This window comes from Gorilla gorilla, chromosome 9, assembly GCF_029281585.2.
Source record: "Gorilla gorilla gorilla isolate KB3781 chromosome 9, NHGRI_mGorGor1-v2.1_pri, whole genome shotgun sequence".
Classification (NCBI taxonomy): Eukaryota; Metazoa; Chordata; class Mammalia; order Primates; family Hominidae; genus Gorilla; species Gorilla gorilla.
Window position 1 is genome coordinate 9,812,283 of NC_073233.2, and position 25,603 is coordinate 9,837,885.

General features: G+C 47.1%; 2 protein-coding genes across 3 annotated transcripts; one reads left to right on the forward strand and one right to left on the reverse strand.

The window, feature by feature from the left end:
* The first annotated feature begins 584 nt into the window (after positions 1-584).
* On the forward strand, positions 585-25,037 carry LOC109027697 (chitobiosyldiphosphodolichol beta-mannosyltransferase-like). 2 transcript variants are annotated; one of them, XM_055355200.2, is made up of 7 exons: positions 585-692; positions 3,809-3,926; positions 17,495-17,554; positions 18,757-18,867; positions 20,392-20,509; positions 21,517-21,592; positions 22,581-25,037. In XM_055355200.2, the coding sequence occupies exons 1-7, from the start codon at positions 660-662 to the stop codon at positions 22,668-22,670; spliced, it is 606 nt and encodes a 201-aa protein (XP_055211175.2). In that variant the 5' UTR covers positions 585-659; the 3' UTR covers positions 22,671-25,037. The 2 variants fall into 2 exon arrangements, with proteins under 2 accessions (XP_055211175.2, XP_063566966.1); XM_063710896.1 differs by having other exon boundaries at positions 20,395-20,509.
* On the reverse strand, positions 9,942-11,384 carry LOC134759322 (olfactory receptor 7E24-like). Its single transcript, XM_063710897.1, has one exon. The coding sequence runs from the start codon at positions 11,074-11,076 to the stop codon at positions 10,624-10,626; it is 453 nt and encodes a 150-aa protein (XP_063566967.1). The 5' UTR covers positions 11,077-11,384; the 3' UTR covers positions 9,942-10,623.
* Positions 25,038-25,603: the final 566 nt, after the last annotated feature.

Sequence of the window (25,603 nt, forward strand, 5' to 3'; positions counted from 1 at the left end):
TACCTATAAAGTGCTTTCTTCTTGCAGGTAACTAGGAATCAAGCTTTCATTGAATCCTGGCACCCTATCTGCCCTGGGTGCATGTATTAGTTAGCTATTGCATAACAAATCACCGAAAACTTAATAGCTCATGATTGAGTTCATCAGCCATTTACGCTGAACTCAACTGAGCTATTCTTGTCACAACTGGACTGCTTCATGTATGTATGGCCAGCTGCTGGTTGACTAGGTGGCTCTGCTTCTGGGGATGAGATGGCTAGCAACAGTGGCACCTTCCTTCTCCCCAGCATGGTATGTCATCCTCCAGCTGGCTAATCTCATAAAGATAGCAAGGTTCTGAGAAAAACAGAAGCATTTAAGACCTTTGGAGCCTAGGCCCAAAACGAGCACAAAAGCTGTCATATTCGCAGTTGATACGGTCTGGCTGAGTCCCCAGCCAAATCTCAACTTGAATTGTATCTCCCAGAATTCCCGTGTGTTGTGGGAGAGACCGGGGGAAGGGGGTAATTGAATCATGTGGGCGGGTCTTTCTCATGCTATTCTCATGTTAGTGAATAAGTCTCACGAGATCTGATGGGTTTATCAGGGGTTTCCACTTTTGTTTCCTCCTCATTTTTCTCTTGCCGCCACCATGAAAGAAGTGCCTTTTGCCTCCCGTCATGATTCTGAGGCCTCCCCAGCCATGTGGAACTGTAAGTCCAGTTAAACCTCTTTTTGTTCGCATGTTCAGGAATGTCTTTATCAGCAGTGTGAAAACAAACTAATACAACAGTTTTCTATAGCCAGAGAAAATAGTGCCAGCCAGATGCAAAGTTTGGGAAACACATTCCGCCTCTTGATGGGAGGAGCTGTAAGAGCATACAATAAAGAGCATAGATACAGAGAGGAATGAAGAATTGCTGCTGTTTCTGCAATCAGTATTGTTCTACCCTTTCTTGCAGAAGAGGTTTATATTACTGCTCCAAGTCAAGAACCTTGCCCAAAGCCCCACAGCTGCTAAGCAGCTGGGCTGGTGGTACTCAGGATCAGCTCTGCCTGGCTCTGCAGCCCTTACTCCTGCATAGACTGCACTGCTCATAACAGCTTCCCGAGGCCTGCAAGGTTCTGGAGAGTGACTCTTCTGCAATAGAGGCAGAATTCCTTTTAGATTTGGGCCCATATGTTGCTGTTTACCATTGGGAATAATAATCACCTCGAGAAATTGCAGAAGCTTCTTGGAAGGACATGGAATAATTTGGGGGAAATGGCTGATAGATGACTTTAGGAAATCAGAGCCCAACAACAGAGGAGCAATTTTAAAACAGAATGTATCCTATATGTCTGTAAATGCTTTCCTTCCTTTTTGGTATTTGTAGGCTGTTTATAATTTTCAACACTGACTATAAGTACTGTGACTGAAACAACCTCTTACTCTGAAATCAAGTGACTTAAAGATACATCTGCTGAGAAGACTTTTTTTTCTGCAGCAATTTATCCAAACAGCTAAGTACACCTTGGAGGTGTCCGTTGATTTTTAACAAGGAAGAGCTATTTTTCAAGCCCCTATGTGGCAAATCCCATCAGTATGCATGGAAACCAGCTACAGTGAATGCATTCTTCACCCTGAATCAATTGTTCTCACCCCTGCTACATGTAAAATCACCTGGGGGGATGGCATTTAGAATTTCCCAAACCCAAGTTGCCACCGACCAGTAAAATGAGAATCACTGGAATGGAGCCTGGGCAACATTGTGGCTTAAAGGTCTCCGGGGGATTAGAGTGTGGGCCAGACCCCAAACCACTGCTTTTTTTTTTTTTTTAAGTTCAGGGACACAGGTGCAGGTTTGTTATATTGGTAAACTCACATCATGGGGGTTTGTTGTACAGATTATTTCATACCCAGGTATTTGTTTTCTGCTATATCCCCAAGACCATGAATCATATCTGGCACATAATAAGCATTTCCTAATATTTGTTCAAAAAGGATTTGGCAGTCTTGGGGGGCAGAAGGGGGGGTGGGGAAAATTTTTAAATAACACAATTTTTTTAAAAGGCACAATGTTCTACAACGTCAAATTCTCTTGTATATTCAGGAAAATTGAGGATTTTTTCTAAAACACGCTGACATAATGGGAAATAAGATGCAAAATTTGCATGAATGTTTAAGACAAAGTCTGAGGTTTCCAAGAGATGTTGTGCGGGGGAGGCTGTGTGCTACAAGCTCGCAAAGCTCTGGGAGGACAAAGCATTCATCCTCCCTCAGCAGAGGCCGTGAGGTGAGAAGCTCGGTGGAGCCCCCAAGCCTTGCACTTTTAATATAGAGTGTTCGGGTCCTTATAGTTAGGGCTCATGGCACAAGCAGGTCACAGGTCTCTGGCTCCTCTGACCTTTACCCTCCTTCCCAAGGGAAAATGTGACTCTCCAAAGCAAGAAACTTGAGGGCGTGGTTCACCCCAGCCCTGGCATCTGCCCGGAGCCTGAGAAGGAAGGAACAATGATCCTCCAGCTACCTCACAGGGCTGGCACAGGGGGTCACTGCCTTGTTGATTGCCCAGCTGTGTCGGGCAACCTGGACCCTATCTGTGGGGATGTAAAGAGGAAAATACAAAAGTCTCCATGAGGGCACTGGGAAGGTAGAGGCAGGAGAAACCTCCAGGCCTTCACTACCCAGCCTTGGACCCATGGTGGAAAGAGAACATAGTTGGTGATCTTGTGTGCTTACACTCCAGGTGGCACTGTGGCCTCGTTGTGGCTCTGAAAATGAAGATTTGGAAGGAGATCATCACAGCTAATGTTTAACAAGCCCCTACTGTATGCCAAATCATTCACCCCTTGCAGCAACTTAATAAGCTAGGGATTCATATTAGACGTATTTTACAGAAAAGGAAACAGAGACATAAAGAGGTGAATGAACTTGCCCAGATCGCACAGCTAATAAGTGGTGGAGGCAGAACAGAATCTACACAGCGTGGCTCTGGAGCCCACATTCATTGATTCCACAAGTGTTTATTGAGCACCTGCCATGTACAAGGTCTGTGCGATTAAATAGGGCTATAATTAATAATATAAGCATTATAAACCACTAGCACTTTTTAGAGTTAACATTTTCTTCTTTTTTTTGTAGGTTTGAGGCACAGAACTGTATATACAATAACAGTGAAATTGATCCCACTACTAATTATGACAAAAATGATCATCCACGTAAACAGGTTGGATGTTTTCTAGGTATTATCTCATGAAATCTTGACAGAAACTGAATGAGGAGGGGGCCGGGTGCAGTGGCTCACGCCTGTAATCCCAGCACTTTGGGAGGCCTAGGCGGGGGGATCATGAGGTCAGGAGATCGAGACCATCCTGGCCAACATGGTGAAACCCCGTTTCTACTAAAAATACAAAAAAATATTAGCCAGGCGTGGTGGCGGGCCCCTGTAGTCCCAGCTACTTGGGAGGCTGAGGCAGGAGAATGGCGTCAACCCGGGAGGCGGAGCTTGCAGTGAGCCGAGATCTCGCTACTGCTCTCCAGCCTGGGCGACAGAACAAGACTCCATCTCCAAAAAAAAAAAAAGAAAATGAGGAGGGAAAGTTGATTGTTCCGATTTCACACAGAAGGAAATTGAGGTTAGGAGGGGTAAAGTAATTTTGCATGGCATGAAGTAGAAATTCGAAGTGTAGGGATTTGAACTTGGTCCTGCCCTTTTCTGAAGCCTCCATGCTCTTGACCACTGTGGACTCAAACCTTACCTTGTTTCTCCACTCATTCAACAAATAGATTGGTTTAAATTATCAAATAGGTTGCCACTCGTCATGAGCCTCTGTTCCCATTCTACAGGTGGTGAAGCTCCTTATGGTCCTGACCCTACAGTTCCTGTCCCATGACCAGGGCCAGATCACCAAGGAGCTGCAGCAGTTCGTAGTCAGTGGCAGCCCCATGCGAGCACCCGAGGAAGGTGAGTGAGTACAGACAGATGGGTCCTGGTGCCCTGGAGCAGTTCCCGGGTCTCGGCTGCCCCAGGTCTCATAGTGTGGCCGTGCTGGGGGAAGCTTAGGTAGTCACAGTACTGGCCTTTTTGGGTGAGTACACTGGTGACATGTTACTGTATTCTTGGGCTAGTACAGTGGTGACATGATGCTGTATTCTTGGGTGAGTACACTGGTGACATTTTGCTATATCCTTGGGTGAGTACACTGGTGATGTGTTGCTGTATTCTTGGGTGAGTACACTGGTGACATGTTGCTATATTCTTTGGTGAGTACACTGGTGACATGATGCTGTATTCTTGGGTGAGTACGCTGGTGACATGTTGCTGTATTCTTGGGTGAGTACACTGGTGACGTGTTGCTGTATTCTTGGGCATGTACACTGGTGACGTGTTGCTGTATGCTTGGGTGAGTACGCTGGTGACATGTTGCTGTATGCTTGGGTGAGTACGCTGGTGACATGTTGCTGTATTCTTGGGTGAGTATGCTGGTGACACGTTGCTGTATTCTTGGGCGTGTACACTGGTGACATGTTGCTGTATTCTTGCGTGAATATGCTGGTGACATATTGCTGTATTCTTGGGCGTGTACACTGGTGACATATTGCTATGTTCTTAGGCAAGTACATTGTTGGCATGTTGCGCATTCTTAGGCAAGTACATGGGTGATATATTCCTGCATTCTTGGACAAGTACACTGGTGACATGTAGCTGTATTCAGAGGTGAGTACACTGGTGATATATTGCTGTATTCTAGGGTGAGTACACTGTTGAAATGTTGCTGTATTCTTAGGTGAGTACACTGGTGACATATTGCTATATTCTTGTTCTTCATGTCTAGCAACTCATACATGTTTACCAGAATATTCCTAAAGGTTCATTTTCACCATCAATTCTACCCAAAACTCGGTTAGCCCTTTTAACAGGCAGATTCAGCTTTTCCTTTGTTTTAGGAAATTTTCTTGTTTTGTGCTTAATCACGGCCTCTCCTCCGTCTGCCTCTTTTCCTCCCCCTGAAACTCCTATGTTAGTTGCACCCGATGTCCTGGGTCTGTTTTCAAATCTTTTCTTTCATGTTTTCAATTTCTTTGTATTCCTGTCAATTCAAGATTTTTCTTCTACTTAATCTTCGAGGCCATTAATTTGAATCTTAATGAATACCTTCAATTCATTTGCAACCGTTTTTCAGTAGGCTTTATTTTTTGGAACAATTTCTGCTTCACAGCAAAATTAAGCAGAAAGTGCAAAGAGCTCCCATAACCACCTGACCCCACACATGCACAGCCTCTCCTACTATCAGCATGCCACACCTACTATCAACATGCCACACTAGAGCGGTACATTGCTTGCAATCGATGAGCCCATGTGGACACATCATAATCACCCCAAGTCCATTGTCCACATTGGAGTTAACATTCCATGTTGTACATTTTTTGGATTTTGATAAGTATAATGGGAAGAGGACAGACACTGATCTCCACTCTGTTCTGTGGCTCTTTGTGGTCCAAGGTTTTCTTCAGACCCATCACATTCCAATCTTCTCCCAGACCATGGTCTCCAATGCTGTTACCCAAGTTCTATCCCACCCAGAGTTTCAAGTGAAGCCTAAAACCTTATCCACAACCTTACGACCTCTCTGCCCACTGTGCTGCAGAGCAGAGGCTGAAATGGGTTGGAGTGAAAGTCAGCAGGAGAGGTACTATTTACTCAAGCTACCATCTTCCAAGAACATCCTTCAAATTTTAATTCTGAAAGGACATGCAAAATTTATAAATGTTAGTCAACAGAATTCAACAGGGAATCAAAATACATATACACTATAACCAAGCTGGATTCATTGCAGGCATGCAAGGATGGTTTAATATAAGGAAAGCTAGTTCAATAGACAGAAGCAGAGACAACTACGTGGCCATTCTAGGGAGGCCCGGAGATGAATGAGTAACCCAAACACAGATGCTGCTGACTGAGCTGTTAAATTCACCATTTAATCAGGTAAAAGTCTGCCTTTATGAGAAGCAAGGTGCATCTCTGCAGAGATTAGCATATAATTTGCCAATCTGGAGGATACCTCACTGGGACTGGGATCAGAAGTAGGGACTGATGGAGAAACAGAAGGAAAGGAGGGAAATTCTCATGCAAAAGGGAGGAGTCCCAGACAAGGGCAGCTGGGCCTGGGGCCTGAGGAAGAAGGCAGCCAATGGGAACCAATGCCCAAGAGCATGGCCAGGAGAATTGGGGAGCAGGTACATCTAGTAAGCAGACTTCAGTTTTCTTTTCAGCAATGTGCTCCTCTTATGCTCTTCTCAGGGTTTAACGTACATCCCTTAAACAAAATAGCCTTTTATTAGCAACGATTTGGTGATTATAGAGTGTCTTAGTCCATTATGGCTGTTATAACAGAATATCTGAACTGGGTAATTGATAAAGAACAGAAAGTTACTCTCTCATAGCCCTGGAAGCTGGGAAGTCGAAGATCAAGGTGCTGGTGTCTTGTGTGGGCCTTCTTACTGTGTCCTCACATGTTGGGAGGCAGAAGGGCAAGAGAGCATGAAATGGTGTCCTCACATGGAAGAAAAGCAGAAGAAGGTGAATGCCGGGCTGGCTCTTACTGCCTGCATTGCGGGGGGTGCCTTGCCCCCCTGCGATGGGGGTCCTAAGAGCCAGGGGGGCAAGAGGGGCTGGCTCTTACTCCCCGCATCGCAGGGGGTGCAGCACTCCCCTGCGATTTGTATCGTAATATCCGGGGGGGATAGGCGGGTGACATTACTCCCCGCATCGCGGCGGGCGCCCTCTCCCCACTGCGATGTGGCTCTTAATATCCGGGGGGGGGGGGGAGAGAGGGTGATATTACTCCCTTTCTCCTAGTATTTTTTCTCTACTGCCACACTTGGTTAACACCCTGGGACATTATTTTCCATATACGAAGAAGGTGTCACTGTTTAAGTCCCAGGGGGTATACACCCTGTGATATTATTCGTGATATTGTAGCGAAATGTGAATCCTGATGTCACAAGTCTCTACACACTCTGATAGTATTCGCAATACCCTAGCGGGACATTAATAATAATGTCACAATGTGTGTACAGCTTGTGCTATTATTCTTAATCTCCTAAGTGGAGGTTGATTTTATTGTCACACGGAGTATTTTCCCTTTGGTATGATTCGGAATATCCTGGAGGGATGTCACTCCTTATGTCACAGGGTTTGTACACCTTGTCAAATTACTCGTGTTACCCTTATAAGATGTCACTCCTCATATCACCGAGGGTGTACACTCTGTGATATTATCGTCATATTCTAGGGAAATGTTGCTTTTAATGTCACAGATGTTGCACATCTTGTGAAATTTTTCGTTATAGTTTTGTGGGATGTGACTCCTAACGTCACACGGGGTGTACACACAGTGATATTATGTGCAATCTTCTATAGAAATGTTACTCGTAAATCACAGGTCCTGTACACCCTTTAATATTCTTAGTCATATTCTAGGAAAACGTGACTACTAATGTCACAGGGCGTGTAGACCCTGTCATAAAATTCGTAATATCCCAGCAGGAGTTCACTACTAATTTCACAATGCGTGTACAGCCTTTGATATTGTTCGTATTATCCTAAAGAGATGTGACTACTGATGTCCCAATGCATGTACATTCTCTGATATTATTCGTTATATCCTCGGGGGATGTGACTTCTAATGTCACACGGCGTATACTCCCTGTGTTCTATTTCATAATATCCTAGGGCAATTGTATTGTTAATGACACAGGGGGTGTACACATTGTGATATGATTCATGATATTCTAGAAGGATGTTACTACTAATGTCACAGGGGTGTACACCCTGTGATAGTATTCATAATTTCCCAGGGGTCTATACTCCTAATGTCACAGAAGATAACACCCTGTGACATTATTTGTAATATTCTGATGAGATGATTCTCCTAATGTCACAGAAGATAACACCCTGTGACATTATTTGTAATATTCTGATGAGATGATTCTCCTAATATCACAGGGGGTGTACACCCTGTGATAGTATTCTTACTATTCTAGGGGGATGTCACTCTTAATGTCACAGGTGTGTTCCTTCTGTGATATTATTGAAAATATGCTAGCTGGATACTACTACTAATGTCACAATGCGTGTACACCTTGTGATATTATTAGTAATATTCTGGGGGGATGTTACCCCTAACATTACAGGGGTGTACACCGTGTGATATTGCTCCCAATATTGTAGGGGGATGTTACTCCTAATGTCACAGGGGGTGTACAGCCTTCGATATTATTTGTAATCTTATAGGGAGATATTACTTTAATGATCACAGTGGGTGTACACACATGGGCTACACCCACTGGGATATTATTTGTAATATCTTAGGGAGATAAAACTCCTAATATCACAGTGGGTGTACCCCGTGTGTGTACATCCTGTGATATTATTTGTAATATCCATGGTAAACATTATTTCTAGTATCCCACAGAGGTTACACCCTGTGATATTTTTCATAATATCATAGGGAGATATTGTTTCTAATAACACAGTGGGTGTACACCATGTGTGTACACTCTGTGATGTGATAGCTTATATCCTAGGGAGATATTCCTTCTAATATCACAGTGAGTGTGCACCCTGTGATATCATTCGTAATCTCCTAGAAAGATGTTGCTGCTAATATCACGGAGGGTGTGCCCCCAGTGACATCATTTGAAATATCCTAGGGAGATGTTACTCGTAATGTCACAGGGGTTGTACACCCTGTTATATTATTGTAATATTCTAGGGGGGTGTTACTTTTAAAGTCACAGTGGTGTACACTCTGTGATGTTATTCGTAATATCCTAGGAAGGGGTTACTCCTGATATCACATGGGTTATCCTACGAAGAGCTTACTCCTAATATCACACTCCTAATATCACACCCTGTGATAGCATTCGGAATATCCAAAAGGGATGTTACTTTTAATGTCACATGGGGTGCACACCCTTTGATAATATTCGTAAGATCCTAGGGACATATGACTTCAAATATCACATTGGGTGTACACACATGGTGGACACATTGTGTGTGAACACTTCCTGTGATATTATCCATAATATCCTAGGAAAATGGGACTCCTAATATCACAGTCAGTGGACACCCTGTGATATGATTGGTAATATCCTAAAGAGATGTAACCTCTAAGGTCACAATGTATGTACGCCCCCTGATATTATTCGTTATATCCTCAGGGGATGTTACTCGTAATGTCACACGGTGTGTACTCCCTGTGATATTATTCGTAATATCCTAGGGGGATGTTACTTTCAGTGTCACCGGGGGTGTATATCATGCGTATTCAACACCTGTGATACTATTCCTAATATCCTAGGGGCATGTTCCTCCTAATGTCACATGGGGTGAACACCATATGTGTACACCTGCTGTGATATTATTTGTAATATCCTAGGGGAATATTACTCCTGATGGCACAGGACATGTACACCATGTGTGTCAACCGCCTGTGTCATTATTCGTAATATCCTAGGGGGATGTTTCCTTGAATGGCACAAAGTGTGCACAAAAGGTCACAGAAGGTGTACACCTTGTGATGTTATCTGCAATACCCTAGAAGGATGTTACTCCTAATATGTCACAGGGGTGTACACACTTTGATATTATTTGTAATCTCATAGAGAGATATGACTTCAAATATCACAGTGGATGTTCACACATAGTGTATACTCTGTGATATTATTCGTAATATCCTGGGGAGATGCAACTCCTGATATCACAGTGCGTGTACACGGTGTGTGTACACCCTTGATATGAGTCGTGATATCCAGGGTAAATATGACTCCTCATATTACACAGTATGCACACCCTGTGATATTTTTCATAATATTTAAGGGAGATAGCGCTTCTAATATCACCTTGGGTGTACCCCATGTGTGTGTACTCTGTGACAGTATTTTTTATATCCTAGGGAGGTATTACTCGTAATGTCACAGTGGGTGTTCACCCTGTGATGTCATTCTTATTTGACCTTGCTGCCTTTTTTAACCCCCCCTACAAAAGGAATGGAACAGATAAGAAGATATTGAGATGAGACTGTGCTGCCGTGTGGCCGCTGCAGGACACTTTTAATATCCATGTTTCTCAGGCTGTAGATGAAGGGGTTCAGCATGGGTGTGACCACCGTGTACATCACTGAGGCCACTGCACCCTTTCTTGGGGACGATGACACATCTGAACCGAGGTACCCTCCAACGCCTCTTCCATAAAATCAGCAAACAACTGACAGGTGAGACCCACAGGTGGAGAAGGTTTCTACTTCCCACCTGATGATGAAACCCTCAGAATGGAGGAAACAATTTTACAGTAAGAGAAAAGGGTCCCCGAGATGGGAAGAAAACCAAATATGGCAGCAGGGAAATACATGTTGATGTTCCTGGTGAAGGTGTCACAACGTGCAAGATGGGGGAGTTGAGAAGGTTCCCAGAAGAAATTAGGAATTTCCACATCCTTGAAGCAGGTCATTTGTAAGGCAATCAAGTTGTGCAGCTGGGAGTCTGAAAGACTGAGAAAAAAAAAAAACAAAAACAAAGACAACAAATCTAGGAAGCCACAGAAACACGGGTTAAAGATGGCTGAACGATATAGAGGGTGACAGATGGCTACAAACTGGTCATAGGCCATCAGACTCAGGAGCATGTCTCTCTTCCATGCCTCCAAAAATGGCAAAGAGAGACATCTGAGTCAGGCAGCCTGCATAGGAGATGACTCTGCTGTGAGACTGGATGTCCATGATCATCTTGGGGACCGTGGTGGAGGTGAAACCGATGTCAGGCAAGGACAGGTTGGAGAGGAAGAAGTACATGGGGGTGTGGAGGTGGGAGTCAGGGCTGACGGCCAGGATGATGAGCAGGTTCCCCAGCACCGTGACCAGGCACATGGACAGGAACAGCCCAGCGGCGACCGGCTGCAGTTCTGGATCCTCTGAGAGTTCGAGGAGGAGGAATATAGAGACATCTGTTAGACTCTGTGGGTCTGTATCGTTTGGATACAACCCTCTTTTGCCTGGAAAAGAGGGTTGAAAAATCGGAAACAAGTAAACCAATACCCAGCATTGTGTCTGCATTTTGGATAGAAGCAATTCACAAGTAATGTTTTCAGATTTCAGAGCAATCCACACTCAGCAATATTTGTAGTTCTGACAAGCTCAATTGCCTTATAATGCTTTCAACATCGATTGCTGTGTTATTCTCGTCTTGCTGTACACACCTGCCTTAGAGACACTAGCTTCAAGAACGTTCCAAGAACCAGATCATCATATATAACAAATTCGTAATTGCTAGAAAATACAGCCTATCTTTTCCGAAGAAAAAGATGTAATAAAACCATTGTCTTCACTTTAAGAAAAAGGTTATCCTAATTAAAGGAAATTAAGAACTCAAATATTTTATTTATTCTACTAGATTGATACAAATTCCCTTGATTTAGAACATTTGTAAACACTGTATAACAGCTGGGACCATGCCATCTGGAAATGAAATGAAAGTTGATAGTTCATAAGCAGAAAATAGTTCCCCATGCCAGTTAGGTCCTAGTGATTTCATCATTCTGTTTTCGGACCTTTCTCCTTCGAGAGAGTAATTGCTTACTCAAATCGGTGGGTCTTGTTTTAAAATTCATGGAAGCTCTAACTCCTGTCCTGGACTTAGAGTTTTCATCAGAAAGTTTGGCCAGATGCGGTGGCTTACGCCTGTAATCCCAGCACTTTGGGAGGCTGAGGAGGGTGGATCACGGGGTCAGGAGATCAAGACCATCCTGGCCAACATGGTGAAACCCCGCCTCTACTAAAAATACAAAAACTTCGCCCGGTATGGCGGTGCGTGCCTGTAGTCCCAGCTACTCGGGAGGCTGGGACAGGAGAATGGCTTGAACCTGGGAGGCAGAGACTACAGTGAACCGAAATCACACCACTGCATGCCAGCCTGGGCAACGAGAGCAAAACTCCGTCTCAAAACACAAAAAACAAAAAGAATCAAGTAAGTCAAAGTCACGCTGATGACAGCCAATTTTGGTGAAGCAAGGAAGTGTCAATTCATTCATTAAAATAGATTTTGACTTTTGCTGTCTCCTATGTGCCAAGCAAGATATAGGCTCTGGGGAATCAGAAACCAAAGAGACTCACTTGTTCCTCTCACAGTACTCAGTCCTTACTGAGATAAGGACAAAACAAAATGTCCTGTCTGGAATGCGGGGAAAGCAGAACTTCAGGTCAGGGGATATTTCCGTTGAATTGTGTGGAGTTGAAGCTGGAAATCTTAAGGAATGTATCTAAAATTCACTTTGCCTTTACTTTATGCATCCGTCACCTAGAGATCACGCAGCGGGCACCCACGATCGGCTTAATCATCACTCACTTCCATCGGATCAACTGGAAATCAAGTCAGATGAGAGTGCTGAGTCTCAGAGGATGGAAGTCTCACCCCTTGCCATACAGAGAAGTAGAAAGCGTGGTATTCAAAATTCATGGCCAGACTCGACGTCCTGGGTACTATACTTCCTGGTCTTCCAACTCTCAAAAAGTTGTGGGTTTTTTTTGTTTTTGTTTTTGTTTTTGTTGTTTTGAGATGGAGTCTCATTCCGTTGCACAGGCTGGAGTGCAGTGGAGTGATCTCGGCTCACTGCAACCTCTGCATCCCAGGTTCAAGCTATTCTCCTGCCTCAGCCTGCCAAGTAGCTGAGGTGACAGGCGCCCGCCACTACGCCTGGCTCATTTTGTTCTATTTTGAGTAGAGACGGGGTTTCATCATGTTGGCCAGGCTGGTCTCGAATTCCTGACCTTGTGATTCGCCTGCCTCAGCCTCCCAAAGGGCTGGGATTACACGCGTGAGCCACCGCGCCCAGCTTCCAAAAGTTTTAAGCAGAGCTCAGAGGTCTTAACCACAGGCACATCGGAGGAGCATTTTTGAAACGCTTTCCAGCTTCCTCAATAGGAATGGAAGCCAGACTCCGAAATGATGACTCCTTTGAGGTAGTCGAGAGCTGTAAGGAAAGCCAGGAACAGGGGCAAGGGAGAGATGCGTCCCGAATGATCCTGTGCCAATTCTTTCTGGAATCCTCGATGTGATCTCAGCTGCCCTTTTTATACTTGACACAGTGATTGTGGCACCCACTGGTCTAGCTGTGGTCTACAAGGAACCCGCAAAGGGAAGGGCACAGTGAGCAGGGGCATCTGCCTGAGTGACGAGGATTTGAGAGGGCAGGTTGGTTGCAGGGAGAGGACTGGCCAAATGCCATGTGTCTGGACTTAGACTGCCGGTTCAAATTGGACTTCATCCTTTTTGACTTCATGATCTAGTACGAGTTATATGGAAAGGCGTTGCTCCTTTTCTAGTCTGTAAAATCATCCTGAAATGTGCACTAATAATGTGGAGACCATGCAGATGCAATGAAACAAGCTGCATAGAGCACAGAGCTCAGAGCCTGGCCTTTAGGAAGCCCTCAGTAAGGGTTCGTGATGCCATGGTGTCTGTCGTCATCCTCTTTACCCTCATCATCACCTTCATAATCTTTTTGTTGTTCTTAGGGAATAGTTTAGAGGGACTGATTCCCTGCCATCATGGGTGAGATGTCTATGAAAAGGACAACCAGTGGGGGAGGAAAGAAAAATTTTGAATAAGATTTCCGAGACCCCCAGCACAACCAAGAACAGAAACTCCACAGTCTGCTGAGCGGACAGTTTGCACATTGGTCTCCTCCCATCTGCCCACCGCACTCTCCTGTTTGTTCTGAGGAGGAGGAAACAAACAAGGCTCCCATCCATTTCTCAGCACTCACTTGAATGGGTGGCCTGCCCCTCCACACCTGTGGATATTTCTAGTCAGGTGGGATGAGAGACTGAGGAAAGAAATAAGACACAGAGACAAAGTATAGAGAAACAACAGTGAGCCCAGGGGACCGGCGCTCAGCATACCAAGGATCTGCACCGACACCGGCCTCTGAGTTCCCTGTTTTTATTGATTATTATTTTTATTATTTTAGCAAAAAGGAATGTAGTAGGAGGGCAGGGTGATAATAAGGAGAAGGTCAGCAACGAAGATGTGAGCAATAGAATCTATGTCATAAAGAAGTTCACGGGAAGGTACTATGACTGGACGTGTATGTAAGCCAGATTTATGTTTCTCTCCACCCAAACATCTCAGTGGAGTAAAGAATAACAAGGCAGCATTGCTGCAAACATGTCTCACCTCTCAACAGAGGGCGGTTTTTCCCCCATCTCAGAATTGAACAAATGTACAATCGGGTTTTATACCGAGACATTCAGTTCCCAGGGGCAGGCAGGAGACAGTGGCCTTACTCTCCCTCAACTGCAAGAGGCTTTCCTCTTTGACTAATCCACCTCAGCACAGATAGTTTACGGGGGTCGGGCTAGGGGATGGTCTGGTCTTTCTCATCCCATGAGGCCACTTTTCAGACTATTACATGGGGAGAAACCTTGGACAATACGCCGCTTTCAAGGGCAGGGCTCCCTGCGGCTTTGCACAGTGTATCGTGACCCTGGTTTATTGAGACTAGAGAATGGCGATGACTTTTACGAAGTATACTGCTTGGAAACATCTTAACAAGGCACGTCCTGGGCAGCCCTAGATCCCTTAAACCTTGATTTCATACAACACATGTTTTTGTGAGCTTCAGGTTGGGTCAAAGTGGCTGTGGCAAAGCTACACATTAACAACATCTCAGCAAAGCAATTGTTGAAAGTACAGGTCTTTTTCAAAATGGAATCTATTATGTCTTTCCTTTCTACATAGACACAGTAACAGTCTGATCGCTCTTTCTTTTGCCTACACTCACTGAACTGCCCTTCCCCTCTGCTGGGCCATGACCACGGAGAACAGGTCCACTGTCCTCCCTGCATGGTGCGTGATGGATGCTCAGACTCCGTCCTCAAGGCTGGCAAGAAGACACATTGAGACATGTGCCTCCTGATACAGGTGATGGCTGTGGAGCCCACAGGACTGCAACCTCACGCTGCAGGGCTGGAGGCACAGATTATTTACTGTTCTGTATCCTGGGGGGCTCAAGGCACAGAGCTCCTCATTAGCCAAAGTCACCCAAGTTCCCCAACCTCTAAGTATTTCCTCATCATCATGCAAGAAGAAGAGAAAAGTGAGTGTCCATAGAAGCTTTGGGGCTCTTCCTCTAATCAGGAGAAAGCTGGTGTGTATTCTTCGCTTCTTTCTTTGCTTTTTAAAGATCCAACTGCTTTAATTTTCATCTTTTATTATGGGAAAATATACCACGTATAAATATTAAAAATTATAAATATATATTAGTGCATATAGAATGGCCAGTATAAACATTTACAGTTTCCACGCTTTTTCAGTTTACAGTTTCATGACACTAAGTACATTCGCATTGTATAGCAACCATCACGGCCATTATCTCCGGAACAGTTTTATTTTTCAAAATGGAAATTGCAACCATTCGCCAAGCTCTCCACTCCTCTCTCTCGCCCACCCCTGTGGGCCACCTTTCTAGTTTGCAACTCTAGGAGTCTAACTACTCTAGACACTTGATAGATAAGTGGAATCATACCGTGTTTAAGTTTTTTTTTTTAGAGATAGTCTTTCTCTGTCACCCAGGCTGGAGTGCAGTGGCATGATCTCGGCTCACTGCAACCTCCACATCGGGGGTTCAAGCAATTCTTATGTCTCAGTCTCCCGAGTAGCTGGGATTACAGGCTTGAGCTATCATGACCAGCTAATTTTTGTATTTTTAATAGAGACGAGCTTTCACTATATTGGCCAGGCTGGTCTCGAACTCCTGAGCTTAAGGGATCCGCCTGCCTCAGCCTCCCAAAATGCTGGGGTTACATGTGCGAGCCACTGAGCCTGGGCATGTTTATCCTTTTGGGATTTATTTATTTCACTGACAATAATGTCTTCAAGGTTCATCCATGTTGCGGCCTGTGTCAGAAGTGCCTGTTTGTTTTTGTTGTTTTTTTTTTGGTTTGGTTTTATTATGTTTTGTTTTGCGTTTTCATGGAGTCTCACTCTGTCGCACAGGCTGGAGTGCAGTGGCACAATCTGGGCTCACTGCAACTTCTGCCTCCCGGGTTCGAGCGATTCTTGTGCCTCAGCTTCCTGAGTAGCTGAGATTAGAGGTGCGTGCCACCACACCAGCTAATTTTTGTATTTTTAGTAGAGATGGGGTTTGCCATGTTGGCCAAGCTGGTCTTGAACTCGTGAGCTCAGGTGATCCACCCGCCTCAACTTCCCAAAGTGTTAGGATTACAGGCGTGAGCCACTGTGCCCAGCCCAAGGATGTGTATATTTTCTATAGAGTTTTGATGATAATACTTTGACAGCAAATATATTGTGACTATATATATACATGTATATATAGAGAGAGAGAGAAAGAGAGAGCGCATGTGAGAGAGACAGCGAGAAAGAGAGAGAGTCTCCCTTTTTCACCCAGACTGGAGTGCAGTGGCACAATCATAGCATGCTGTGGCATTGAATTTCTGGGCTCAAACAATCCTCTCACCTCAGCCTCCTGAGTAGCCGGGACTACAGGCATGTACTACCATGCCCGGCTAACTTTTTATTATATTTTTTTGTAGAGATGAGGTCTGACTTTTTTGCCTGGGCTGGTCTTAAACTCCTGGCTGAAAGTGATCCTCCTGCCTTGGCCTCCGCAAATGCTGGGATTACAGGTGTGAGCCATTGAATCTGGTGTGAAGCTGGGATTGCAGGTGTGAGAAATGGCCTCTTGTGTGAATATCTCCTGGTAAATACCTTGTACTTTCACTTTCATTAAGATGTCTTTCGACCTCGTGAAATTATCTGAAAAACAGGGATGAAACACTGTTCTGCTCCATCTTCCCTGCAGGCACTTGGGTCCCATCCTGCTCTATTGCCCCCCTGTTCTAGTGAATGGCCAGATAGGAACTATTGCAGGTTTATGGGCCATGTGGTCTCTGTTGCAAATATAACAGCTCTGCTGTTGTAGTGCAAAAGCAACCACAGACCATATGGAAACCATCTTTCCTGCATGGCTTCTGTAATCTTTTAGAAATACACATTGGGTCACACCACTGCCTGACTTAAAACGTATAGATGACCTCTTCCGTCTCCTAAGCTATTAGGTTGTTGCAAAAGTAATTGCTGTTTTCATTAAAGTAATGGCAGAAATTGGCTGGGCATGGTAGCTCACATCTGTAATTCCAGCAGTTTGGGAGACCGAGGCAGGTGGATCACTTGAGGTCAGCAGTTTGAGATCAGCCTGGGCAACATGGTGCAACCCCATCTCTACTAAAATTACAAAAATTAAAATTAGCTGGGGGTGGTGGCGTGCGCCTGTAGTCCCAGCTACTTGGGAGGATGAGGCAGGAAAATGGCTTGGATGTGGGAGGCGGAGGTTGCAGTGATCTGAGATCACGCCATTGCATTCCAGCCTGGGTGACAGAGCAAGCGTCTGTCAGAAAAAAAAAAAGAAATTCTATCAGAAATTCCATGTAGAATTGTTTCTTTTTTTAAACACAGAGTTTGAACAACTGACTCTTGATGGACACAACCTTCCTTCTCTCGTCTGTGTGATAACAGGTACCGCCTAGGACCCTGGGTGTCTGCTTGGTTGGGGCATGGCGGAGAGGGAGGGGCACATAGCCTTTACCCTGTGCTTCCCACGATCTTGTCTCCTTAATCTTCACTGCAGCTCTCTGCCATAGGGTCTTATACTGCTTGACATGGGGGAAACTGAGGCTCAGAGGGTTTCACAGCAGGGCAGGGAGCCCAGATTTGAATCTGTAGATACCAAGCTTTCTACTTTTTCAGTAGTTTCCAAGCATCTTTTTTTTGTTGTTGTTACATCATTGGTGTCTTTTTTCTTTTTTTTTTTTTGAGACAGAGTCTCTGTCACCCAGGCTGGGGTGCAGCGGTGTGATCTTGGCTCACTGCAACCTCCACCTCTCACATTCAAGCAATTCTCATGCCTTAGCCTCCCGAGTAGCTGGGACTACAGGGGCCCACCACACCCAGCTAATTTTTGTATTTTTAGTAGAAACAGGGTTTCATCATGTTGGCCGGGCTGGTCTTGAACTCCTGACCTCAGGTGATCCACCCACCTTGGCCTCCCAATATGCTCGAATTATAGGCATGAACCACTGTGCCTGGCCATGTCATTGGTGCCTTAACCAAGCCTCTTTTAATTTTTCAAACGGAAGAGCCCCTGTCCCACAGTTACTGCTGCTGAGCCCTTTCAAGGTGACTCTGAGGACGGAGAAAAGCGGAAGTGGTGTGAGAAGAGGCGGGGTCTGGGCCAGCTGCTGGTCCTGCTCTCCTCCCTCCTCTGGCCTCTAGGCTCCCAGGAGTGGTTTGGAGCCCGCGCCATGTGCTCTGGGGGCTGTGGCAGGGCAGGGGCGGTTTGGAACCTGCGCCATGTGCTCTGGGGGCTGTGGCAGGGCAGGGGGAGTCCTTGTGTTCCCTGTGCACAACACAGACAGAAGGCTGGGTCCACGCAGTGGGCAGTCGACTGCCAGGCCAGTGCTTACCCTGCCATGTTTGCAGCCCGAGGCCAGCTGGCTGCAGGTGCAGGGCTGTGCGTCAGGGGTCAGGGTGCACACACCCCTGCAGGTCTAGGGGCTCCTGCGTTGCTTCTGGAAGGGCCCGGATGGGACCTGACTGGAGCTGCCGAGGGGTGGAGCTTCTGGGAAAGGGGTCCCTCCTAGGGGGGAGTGTCTTGGGCCTGGGGCCAATTGGCAGGGACAGAGACGAGTCCATGGCAGTATCTGCTCTTCTCTGTGAAGGCAAAGGGCCTCTGAGGGAGTATTACAGCCGCCTCATCCACCAGAAGCATTTCCAGCACATCCAGGTCTGCACCCCCTGGCTGGAGGCCGAGGACTACCCTCTGCTTCTAGGTGAGAGGCCAGCAGGAGGCTCAGGGAGGAGGCGGGGCCTTAAGCAGGGGGAACAGCGGTGGGCGGGATGTACTTTTTCTGAAAATGTGGCTCTGGAGGCCACTTGGGGACAGGACCTGGGCTCTGGCTGAACTCCCAGGAGGAGGCTACTTCCTGGTGTGCCAGCCCCTCCCTGCCAGGTGGCCCCAGAGGCCCTTTACCAAGGGGTTTGAGGAGGCCACGTCCTTTCAGCCTTCCGCGCCCTCCATTCAGTCCTCTTCCTTCCTGCAGGAGGGCTGGGCCTGGGGTTGGGGGCCACTGTTGCCCAGGTGTGGGAGGGCAGTGGCTTTGGGAGGTACAGGGATGATGTGTCAAACAGCGTCGCCTCTCCCAGTGAGATGGTTCTCCTTTGCCTCCGTCTCTTTCCCCGTTGATTTCTCCAAGTGGGGAGTCGTGGCTTGGTCCTGATGCGTCTCTAGAGCTGCATCTTCCAGCTTCGAGTGAGCAGAGCAGTTGGAGGCTGAGGGCCTTTTCCTGGCAGGACTCTCCAGTTAGTCTTTGTTTTAGACAGTCTCGCTCCATTGCCTAGGCTGGAGTGCATGATCTCAGTTCATGCAACCTCCGCCTCCTAGGTTTAAGTGATTCTCCCACCTCAGCCTCCCGAGTAGATTACGGGATTACAGGAGCCCGCCACAACACCTGGCTTATTTTTGTATTTTTAGTAGAAACAGGGTTTCACCGTGTTGGCCAGGCTGGTCTTGAACTCCTGACTTCAAGTGATCTTCCCGCCTTGGCCTCCCTAAGTGCTGGGATTCCAGGCGTGACCCATCATGCCTGGCCCCAGCTAGTCTTTAGAAATGTTAAGCTGTTTCGCTTTATTTTCACACTGACAGCTGGTTTGTAGTGGGTGTGCTGTGGTTTATTATTATTATTATTATTATTATTTTGAGACGGAGTTTCGCTCTTGTAGTCCAGGCTGGAGTGCAATGGCACGATCTTGGCTCACTGCAACCTCCGCCTTCCCAGGTTCAAGCAATTCTCCTGCCTCAGCCTCCTGAGTAGCTGGGATTACAGGCACCTGCCACGATGCTTCGCTAATTTTGTATTTTTTTTAGTAGAGATGGGGTTTCACCATGTTGGCCAGGCTGGTCTTGAACTCCTGATCTCAGGTGTTCCACCCACCTTGGCCTCCCAAAATGCTGGGCTTACATGCGGGAGGTGAACCTGGGAGGTGGAGGTTGCAGTGAGCTGAGATTGTGCCACTGCACTCCAGCCTGGGTGACAGAGTGAGACTCTGTCTCAAAACAAAACAAAACAACAACAAAAAAACCAAATTGTGGTTACGTAGAAAAAGTGTCAACTTACATTTTCAGATGTCCCAGCCAGGCCATGTGGCTGCTTGGCCAGCTTAAGCCACTTGTGCTTGGGGCTGTCGGGGGACTTATCCGATTTTCACTCCCCTCGGGGGATGTTGCCTCACTGTGCTGGGAGGATTTGTGTTCCCAGGGCAGAGACCAGCGCTCTGACCGCACCCCTCTTGCCCAGCAGGGTCGGTGGATCTGGGTGTCTGTCTGCACACATCCTCCAGTGGCCTGGACCTACCCATGAAGGTGGTGGACATGTTCGGGTGCTGTTTGCCTGTGTGTGCCGTGAACTTCAAGTGGTAGGAGCAGAACCCGAATCTTTCTGGGGATAGCTTCACAGATCTACCGCTGAGGGGAAACAGTGCAGAGTGAGCTGCCCACGGTGAGGCCCTGCCCCTCAGTCAGTCCAGCACACACTGGAGGCCACGAGGAGGAGCCCTGCGGTTACCGTGGCTGGGCTGAGCCTCACTGAAGTAGTTGCTTCCATTTAGAGCTCATGTTATATTTAGGTTGATACAAAAGTAATCACGGTTTTTGCCATTAAAGATGGCAATTACTTTTGCACCAACCTAATATGAAAAAAAAGCATCTTAAATACTAGAACTCCACTCGGGGCTTTTGCTCCTAGAGTAGAATTGGCAGGAATTGCCTGCAGGCTTACATGGTTTTCTTTGTTTCTTTCTCTCCCACCATGTCCCTTTTGGCCAAGCTCACGTGCTGGGTTTGAATCAGTTAAATGAGTGTCATGCTGTGGCCTCACTCCACCCAGCATAGACGGGTGTTTGGAAGGGTGGAGTTAGAGGAGATTCTAGAAGCTGTAGCCCCAGCACAAGCTGAGCCCTTGGCCCCTGCTCAGGAGCCGGCTCCTGGATGGGATTCAGGGATGTGAGCCCCTGGTGTGAGCTGAGCTCAGGGAATGTCGGGATCAAACCTGCTGCCCTAGAAAAGGCATCTTTTATGTGCTGAGCCAGTCCCCAGGGGGTTGCCTTTACTTGTTCCATGGCCATGGAATTAAGAAAAACATGCAAAAATAATTCTTCAGTCCTTGAAGAGCATCCAGCACAGAAGGTACAAACCCTCCTTAAGGCTCCCTCCTCAAATCGGTTTGGCCATTTTGATGTGCACCCCCCCAGGTCTTTATACCCTTCAGATGCCAAATCTAAGAACCAGCTCCCGGAAACCACACCCCCTGTTCCAACCCCCAGCCTGGCTTGAGCATGGGGTGTGGGGGGGAGCCCAGGTGGGCACCCCAGGGGTCTGGTGTCTTCTCCAGGCAGCTCTCAGGCTCCCTTGGTTCTCTCTGCAGTTTACATGAGCTGGTGAAACATGAAGAAAATGGCCTGGTCTTTGAGGACTCAGAGGAACTGGCAGCTCAGCTGCAGGTAGCCACATCTGCCACCACGCCAGGGTGGGGAGGGTTCTGGAGACTGGCACCGAGCCACGCTCCCTGATCCCTGCTTCCCACAGCCAGGGTGGGACCGTGTGGGGTCTGGCGGAAAAGCTAGGGAGGGAGCAGAGGTCACAGAGGCCGGCCCACTCTGCTGTCTCGTTTCGGTACAGTAGGCTCAGGAAAGTTAAGACACACCCCCACCTGCCCTCTGGATTTATGGAGCTGACACTCCACAAATGATGCTGGAGCCAGGTGGGCCAGGCTGCAGTTTAGGAAGTGAGCAGGATCACGTAGGTGGGTGGGCAAAGGGAGCTTCTGGGACCAGCCTTGAAAGATGGGTGGAATTCTGCAAAGGTTACTTGTTTCTTATTGCTAAAAGTAATACATCATTCTTGCCAACAGAATGATTGGCAGGATTTTCAGTAAAGGTTCAGGTTGGAAGTCATTTAGACTGGGTCCCCCAGTCTCTGTCAGAACCATGGTACTCTGTTGTGGTGTGAAAGTAGCCACAGATCATCTGTCGATTAAGGGGGTGTGGCTTTGTTCGAATAAAACTTTATTTACAAACACAGGCTGTGGGCTGGATTTGGCCTGCAGGCTGTAGTTTGTGATCCTTGATTCAGACAGTTTAGCAAGGCTGAAAAGAACACTGACACCCCCTTGTTACCCACAGATGGGTGGGACTGTGTTGGCCAGAGGCCAAGAGGAGGGTGCTCGCAGGGGAACATACAGCATGTAGAGGCCAGGAGGTGCTCCAGGGCACCAAGTGTGGGAAAGTGGGACATACAGGGAAGTTTCCAGAAAGCATGATGTCAAGTTGGAGGTGGAGCGCTGCTGGGGCGTGAAGAGTCTCGAGTCCAAGTGAGGGAGTTAGGAACTTGGGAGGGGTTGTTGTTGGGTAGGGGACCTGGGGTCAGCCAGGTGGTGACATGGGATGGGGACAGGCAATGAAGTAAGCTCTGCTCTTTATTTTTTTGCAGATGCTTTTCTCAAACTTTCCTGATCCTGCGGGCAAGCTAAACCAGTTCCGGAAGAACCTGCGGGAGTCGCAGCAGCTCCGATGGGATTAGAGCTGGGTGCAGACTGTGCTCCCTTTGGTTATGGACAAATAACTCCTGGGCCAGAGGCTAAAACCCCGAGACCCCTGCTGTCCTTCCCGCAGCTTCTTCTCGGAGTCTCAGGGCAAATCCTTTTGAGCAGCGCCTCCCAGTGGCCAGAAGCTGAAATGACGGCAGTGGTGCCGCCTGGTGAATGAATTGGTTCTGTGACCCGGGAAGCTGTGCTTGGCTCTGATTTCTTTTCTGGAGGCTCGGAAACACTTCCTCTCTTCTTCTGTTCTTCATGCCCCATGCCCCTGCTAGCGTATTACTGTTCTGTGACTTCCCTGTGACCTTTGCAGTACTCCTCATCCTGCGTTTGGTCTCCAGGTGTCACCTTTCTGCCATGTTCCTAACATTTTGATTCCTGTCTTTAAAAAAGCACCTGCTGCACCATAAGCCCAGGGATGTGGCAGCTGCAGCGGGCTTGGGTTTGTGAAGAACCGAGTGTGTCCACCGATGTGGCAGCTGCAGCGGGCTTGGCTTTGTGAGGAACCAAGTGTGTCCACCGATGTGGCAGCTGCAGCGGGCTTGGCTTTGTGAGGAACCGAGTGTGTCCACGGATGTGGCAGCTGCAGCGGGCTTGGCTTTGTGAGGAACCGAGTGTGTCCACGTTGGGGGAACATCATACTTGATACACACGTTTTTATTTGCACAAAGAAAATGCTATTTTTGGAGCCAGAGTTTTCATGTCTGATTGATGGCGATTTTCTTAAGAACCAGAACTGCTGGCAGAAAGGGAGCACGCACACGCTTAGATAGCCGATGTCTTATCAGAGGGCAGTTTGTGGTTCCTGATTTGGAAATTAACATTCTCCAAACATTCCAGTCCAATGAAAGTTTTATCCGCTTTCCCATATAAAAACTCTTCCTATGAGAGTGACTTGATTCTCACAATCCCGTTGGAGTCGTGTGTGAGTCCTACAGTGTGAGGTTCAGCATTGCCATCTCCAAGTGCTCTTCGTAGGGAAAGAGTTTCTGGTCATGACGAGGTTCCACTTCCCATCTGATCCTGGCCCGGCCTGGAAACAGCACATGTGTTTCAGGATGGCAGTGTTTGGGGACAGGACATGAGCATATTGTGTGGGGCTGCTAGGACAGGCCTGGCGGGGTAGGGGGGTGTCCAAGTCAGTTTACTTGGTTCACAGGTTCCCAGGCCCACCCAGGTACCTAGAATTGGCCTCCAGGATGGGACCAGAGATCTGCTTTTGCATAGAAATGGCTAGCAGCAGGCACCGTGCCGCTGTCCAGTCTCTGCCCGCGTCTGCCCCAGCACTTGGCACAGCGGGACAGACGCAGAGATCTGAACCCACATCTACCTGGCTGCTCAGTCAACCCACTCTTCACAAAGCTTAGAAAGCGGCCGGGCACAGTGGTTCACGCCTGTAATCCCAACACTTTGGGAGGCCAAGGCGGGTGGATCACTTGAGATCAGGAGTTCGAGACCAGCCTGGCCAACATGGTGAAACCTCATCTCTACAAAAATACAAAAATTAGGCAGGCACAATGGCGGGTGCCTGTAATCCCAGCTACTTGGGAGGCTGAGGCAGGAGAATTGCTTGAACCCAGGAGGCGGAGGTTGCAGTGAGCCGAGATTGTACCACTGCACTTGAGCCTGAGTGACAGAGTGAGACTCCATCTCAAAAAAAAAAAAAAAAAAATCACACACACACAGCTTAGAAGGGGCTGGTGTTCTCATAAGCACAGATGTCTGAAGAGCCGTTAGCCAGAATGATTCTTTTTTTTTTTTTTTTTTGAGATACGATCTTGTTCTGTCACCCAGGCTGGAGTGCAGTGGCACAGTCATTGCTCACTACAGCCTCGACTCCTGGGCTCTAGCAATCCTCCCACTTCCTGAGTAGCTGGGATGACAGGTGCGTGCCACCATGCTAGTAATTTTTTTATTTTGTAGAGATGGGGTCCTGAATGCACGGCCTCAACTGATGCTCCTGCCTCAGACTCTTTTATTATTATTTTTTTAGACAGAGTTTTACTCTGTTCCCAAGGCTGGAGTGCAGTGGTGCAATCTCAGCTCACTGCAATGCATCCCAGGTTCAAGTGATTCTCCTGCCTCAGTCTCCTGAGTAGCTGGGATTATAGGCATGCACCGCCACGCGTGGCTAATTTTTGTGTTTTTAGTAGAGATGGGGTTTCTCCGTGTTGGCCAGGCTGGTCTTGAACCCTTGACCTCAAGTGATCCGCTCACCTCAGCCTCCCAAAGCCTCTGCCTCTTACAGTGTTGGGATTACAGGCGTGAGACACTGTGACCCGGGATGATTTTCATCACAGTTTTTTGTTACGAGTGGAAAATGTGTATTTATAAAAATGAAGTAGTACAGACATGAACGTGTAGAAGTCTCTATAATCCTGCCATCCGAGGATGGCACCTGTTAACGTGTATATCAGGGATGTCCAATCTTTTGGCCTCCCTGCACCACATTGGAAGAAGAAGAATCGCCTTGGACCACACATAAAATACACTAATGCTAGCAATAGCTGATGAGCTAAAAGAAAAAAAATCACAAAAAAACCTTGTACTGTTTTAAGAAAGTTTACAGATATGTGTTGGGCCGCAGGTTGGACGAGCCTGCTATATATATGTTCTAGGTTTTCCCCTATAGGTATACTTATGTGAAAATGATGATTGTGATAATTTTTTTTTGAGATGAAGTCTTGCTATGTTGCTCAAGGGGGCCACAAACTCCCGGGCTTAAGCCATCCTCCCGCCTCAGCCTCCTGAGTAGTTGGGAATATAGGTAGTCATAAACATGTGTGGGTGATTATTATTAGTTTTTAAACAAAAATGGGGCTGGGCGCAGCAGCTCACTCCTGTAATCCTAACACTTCGGGAGGCTGAGGCAGCAGATCGCTTGAGGTCAGGAGTTCAAGACCAGCCTGGCCAACAT

What these genes read in the sequence shown, in the direction of transcription:
- LOC134759322 (XM_063710897.1), bottom strand. Translation starts at nt 11,076, where the DNA reads ATGCAGACACAATGCTGGGTATTGGTTTACTTGTTTCCGATTTTTCAA.
- LOC109027697 (XM_055355200.2), top strand. Translation starts at nt 660, where the DNA reads ATGATTCTGAGGCCTCCCCAGCCATGTGGAACT. An exon ending in CTCCCCAGCCATGTGGAACT is followed by an intron (nt 693 to 3,808) that starts GTAAGTCCAGTT and finishes CCCATTCTACAG; the next exon opens with GTGGTGAAGCTCCTTATGGT. An exon ending in CATGCGAGCACCCGAGGAAG is followed by an intron (nt 3,927 to 17,494) that starts GTGAGTGAGTAC and finishes TTTTAAACACAG; the next exon opens with AGTTTGAACAACTGACTCTT.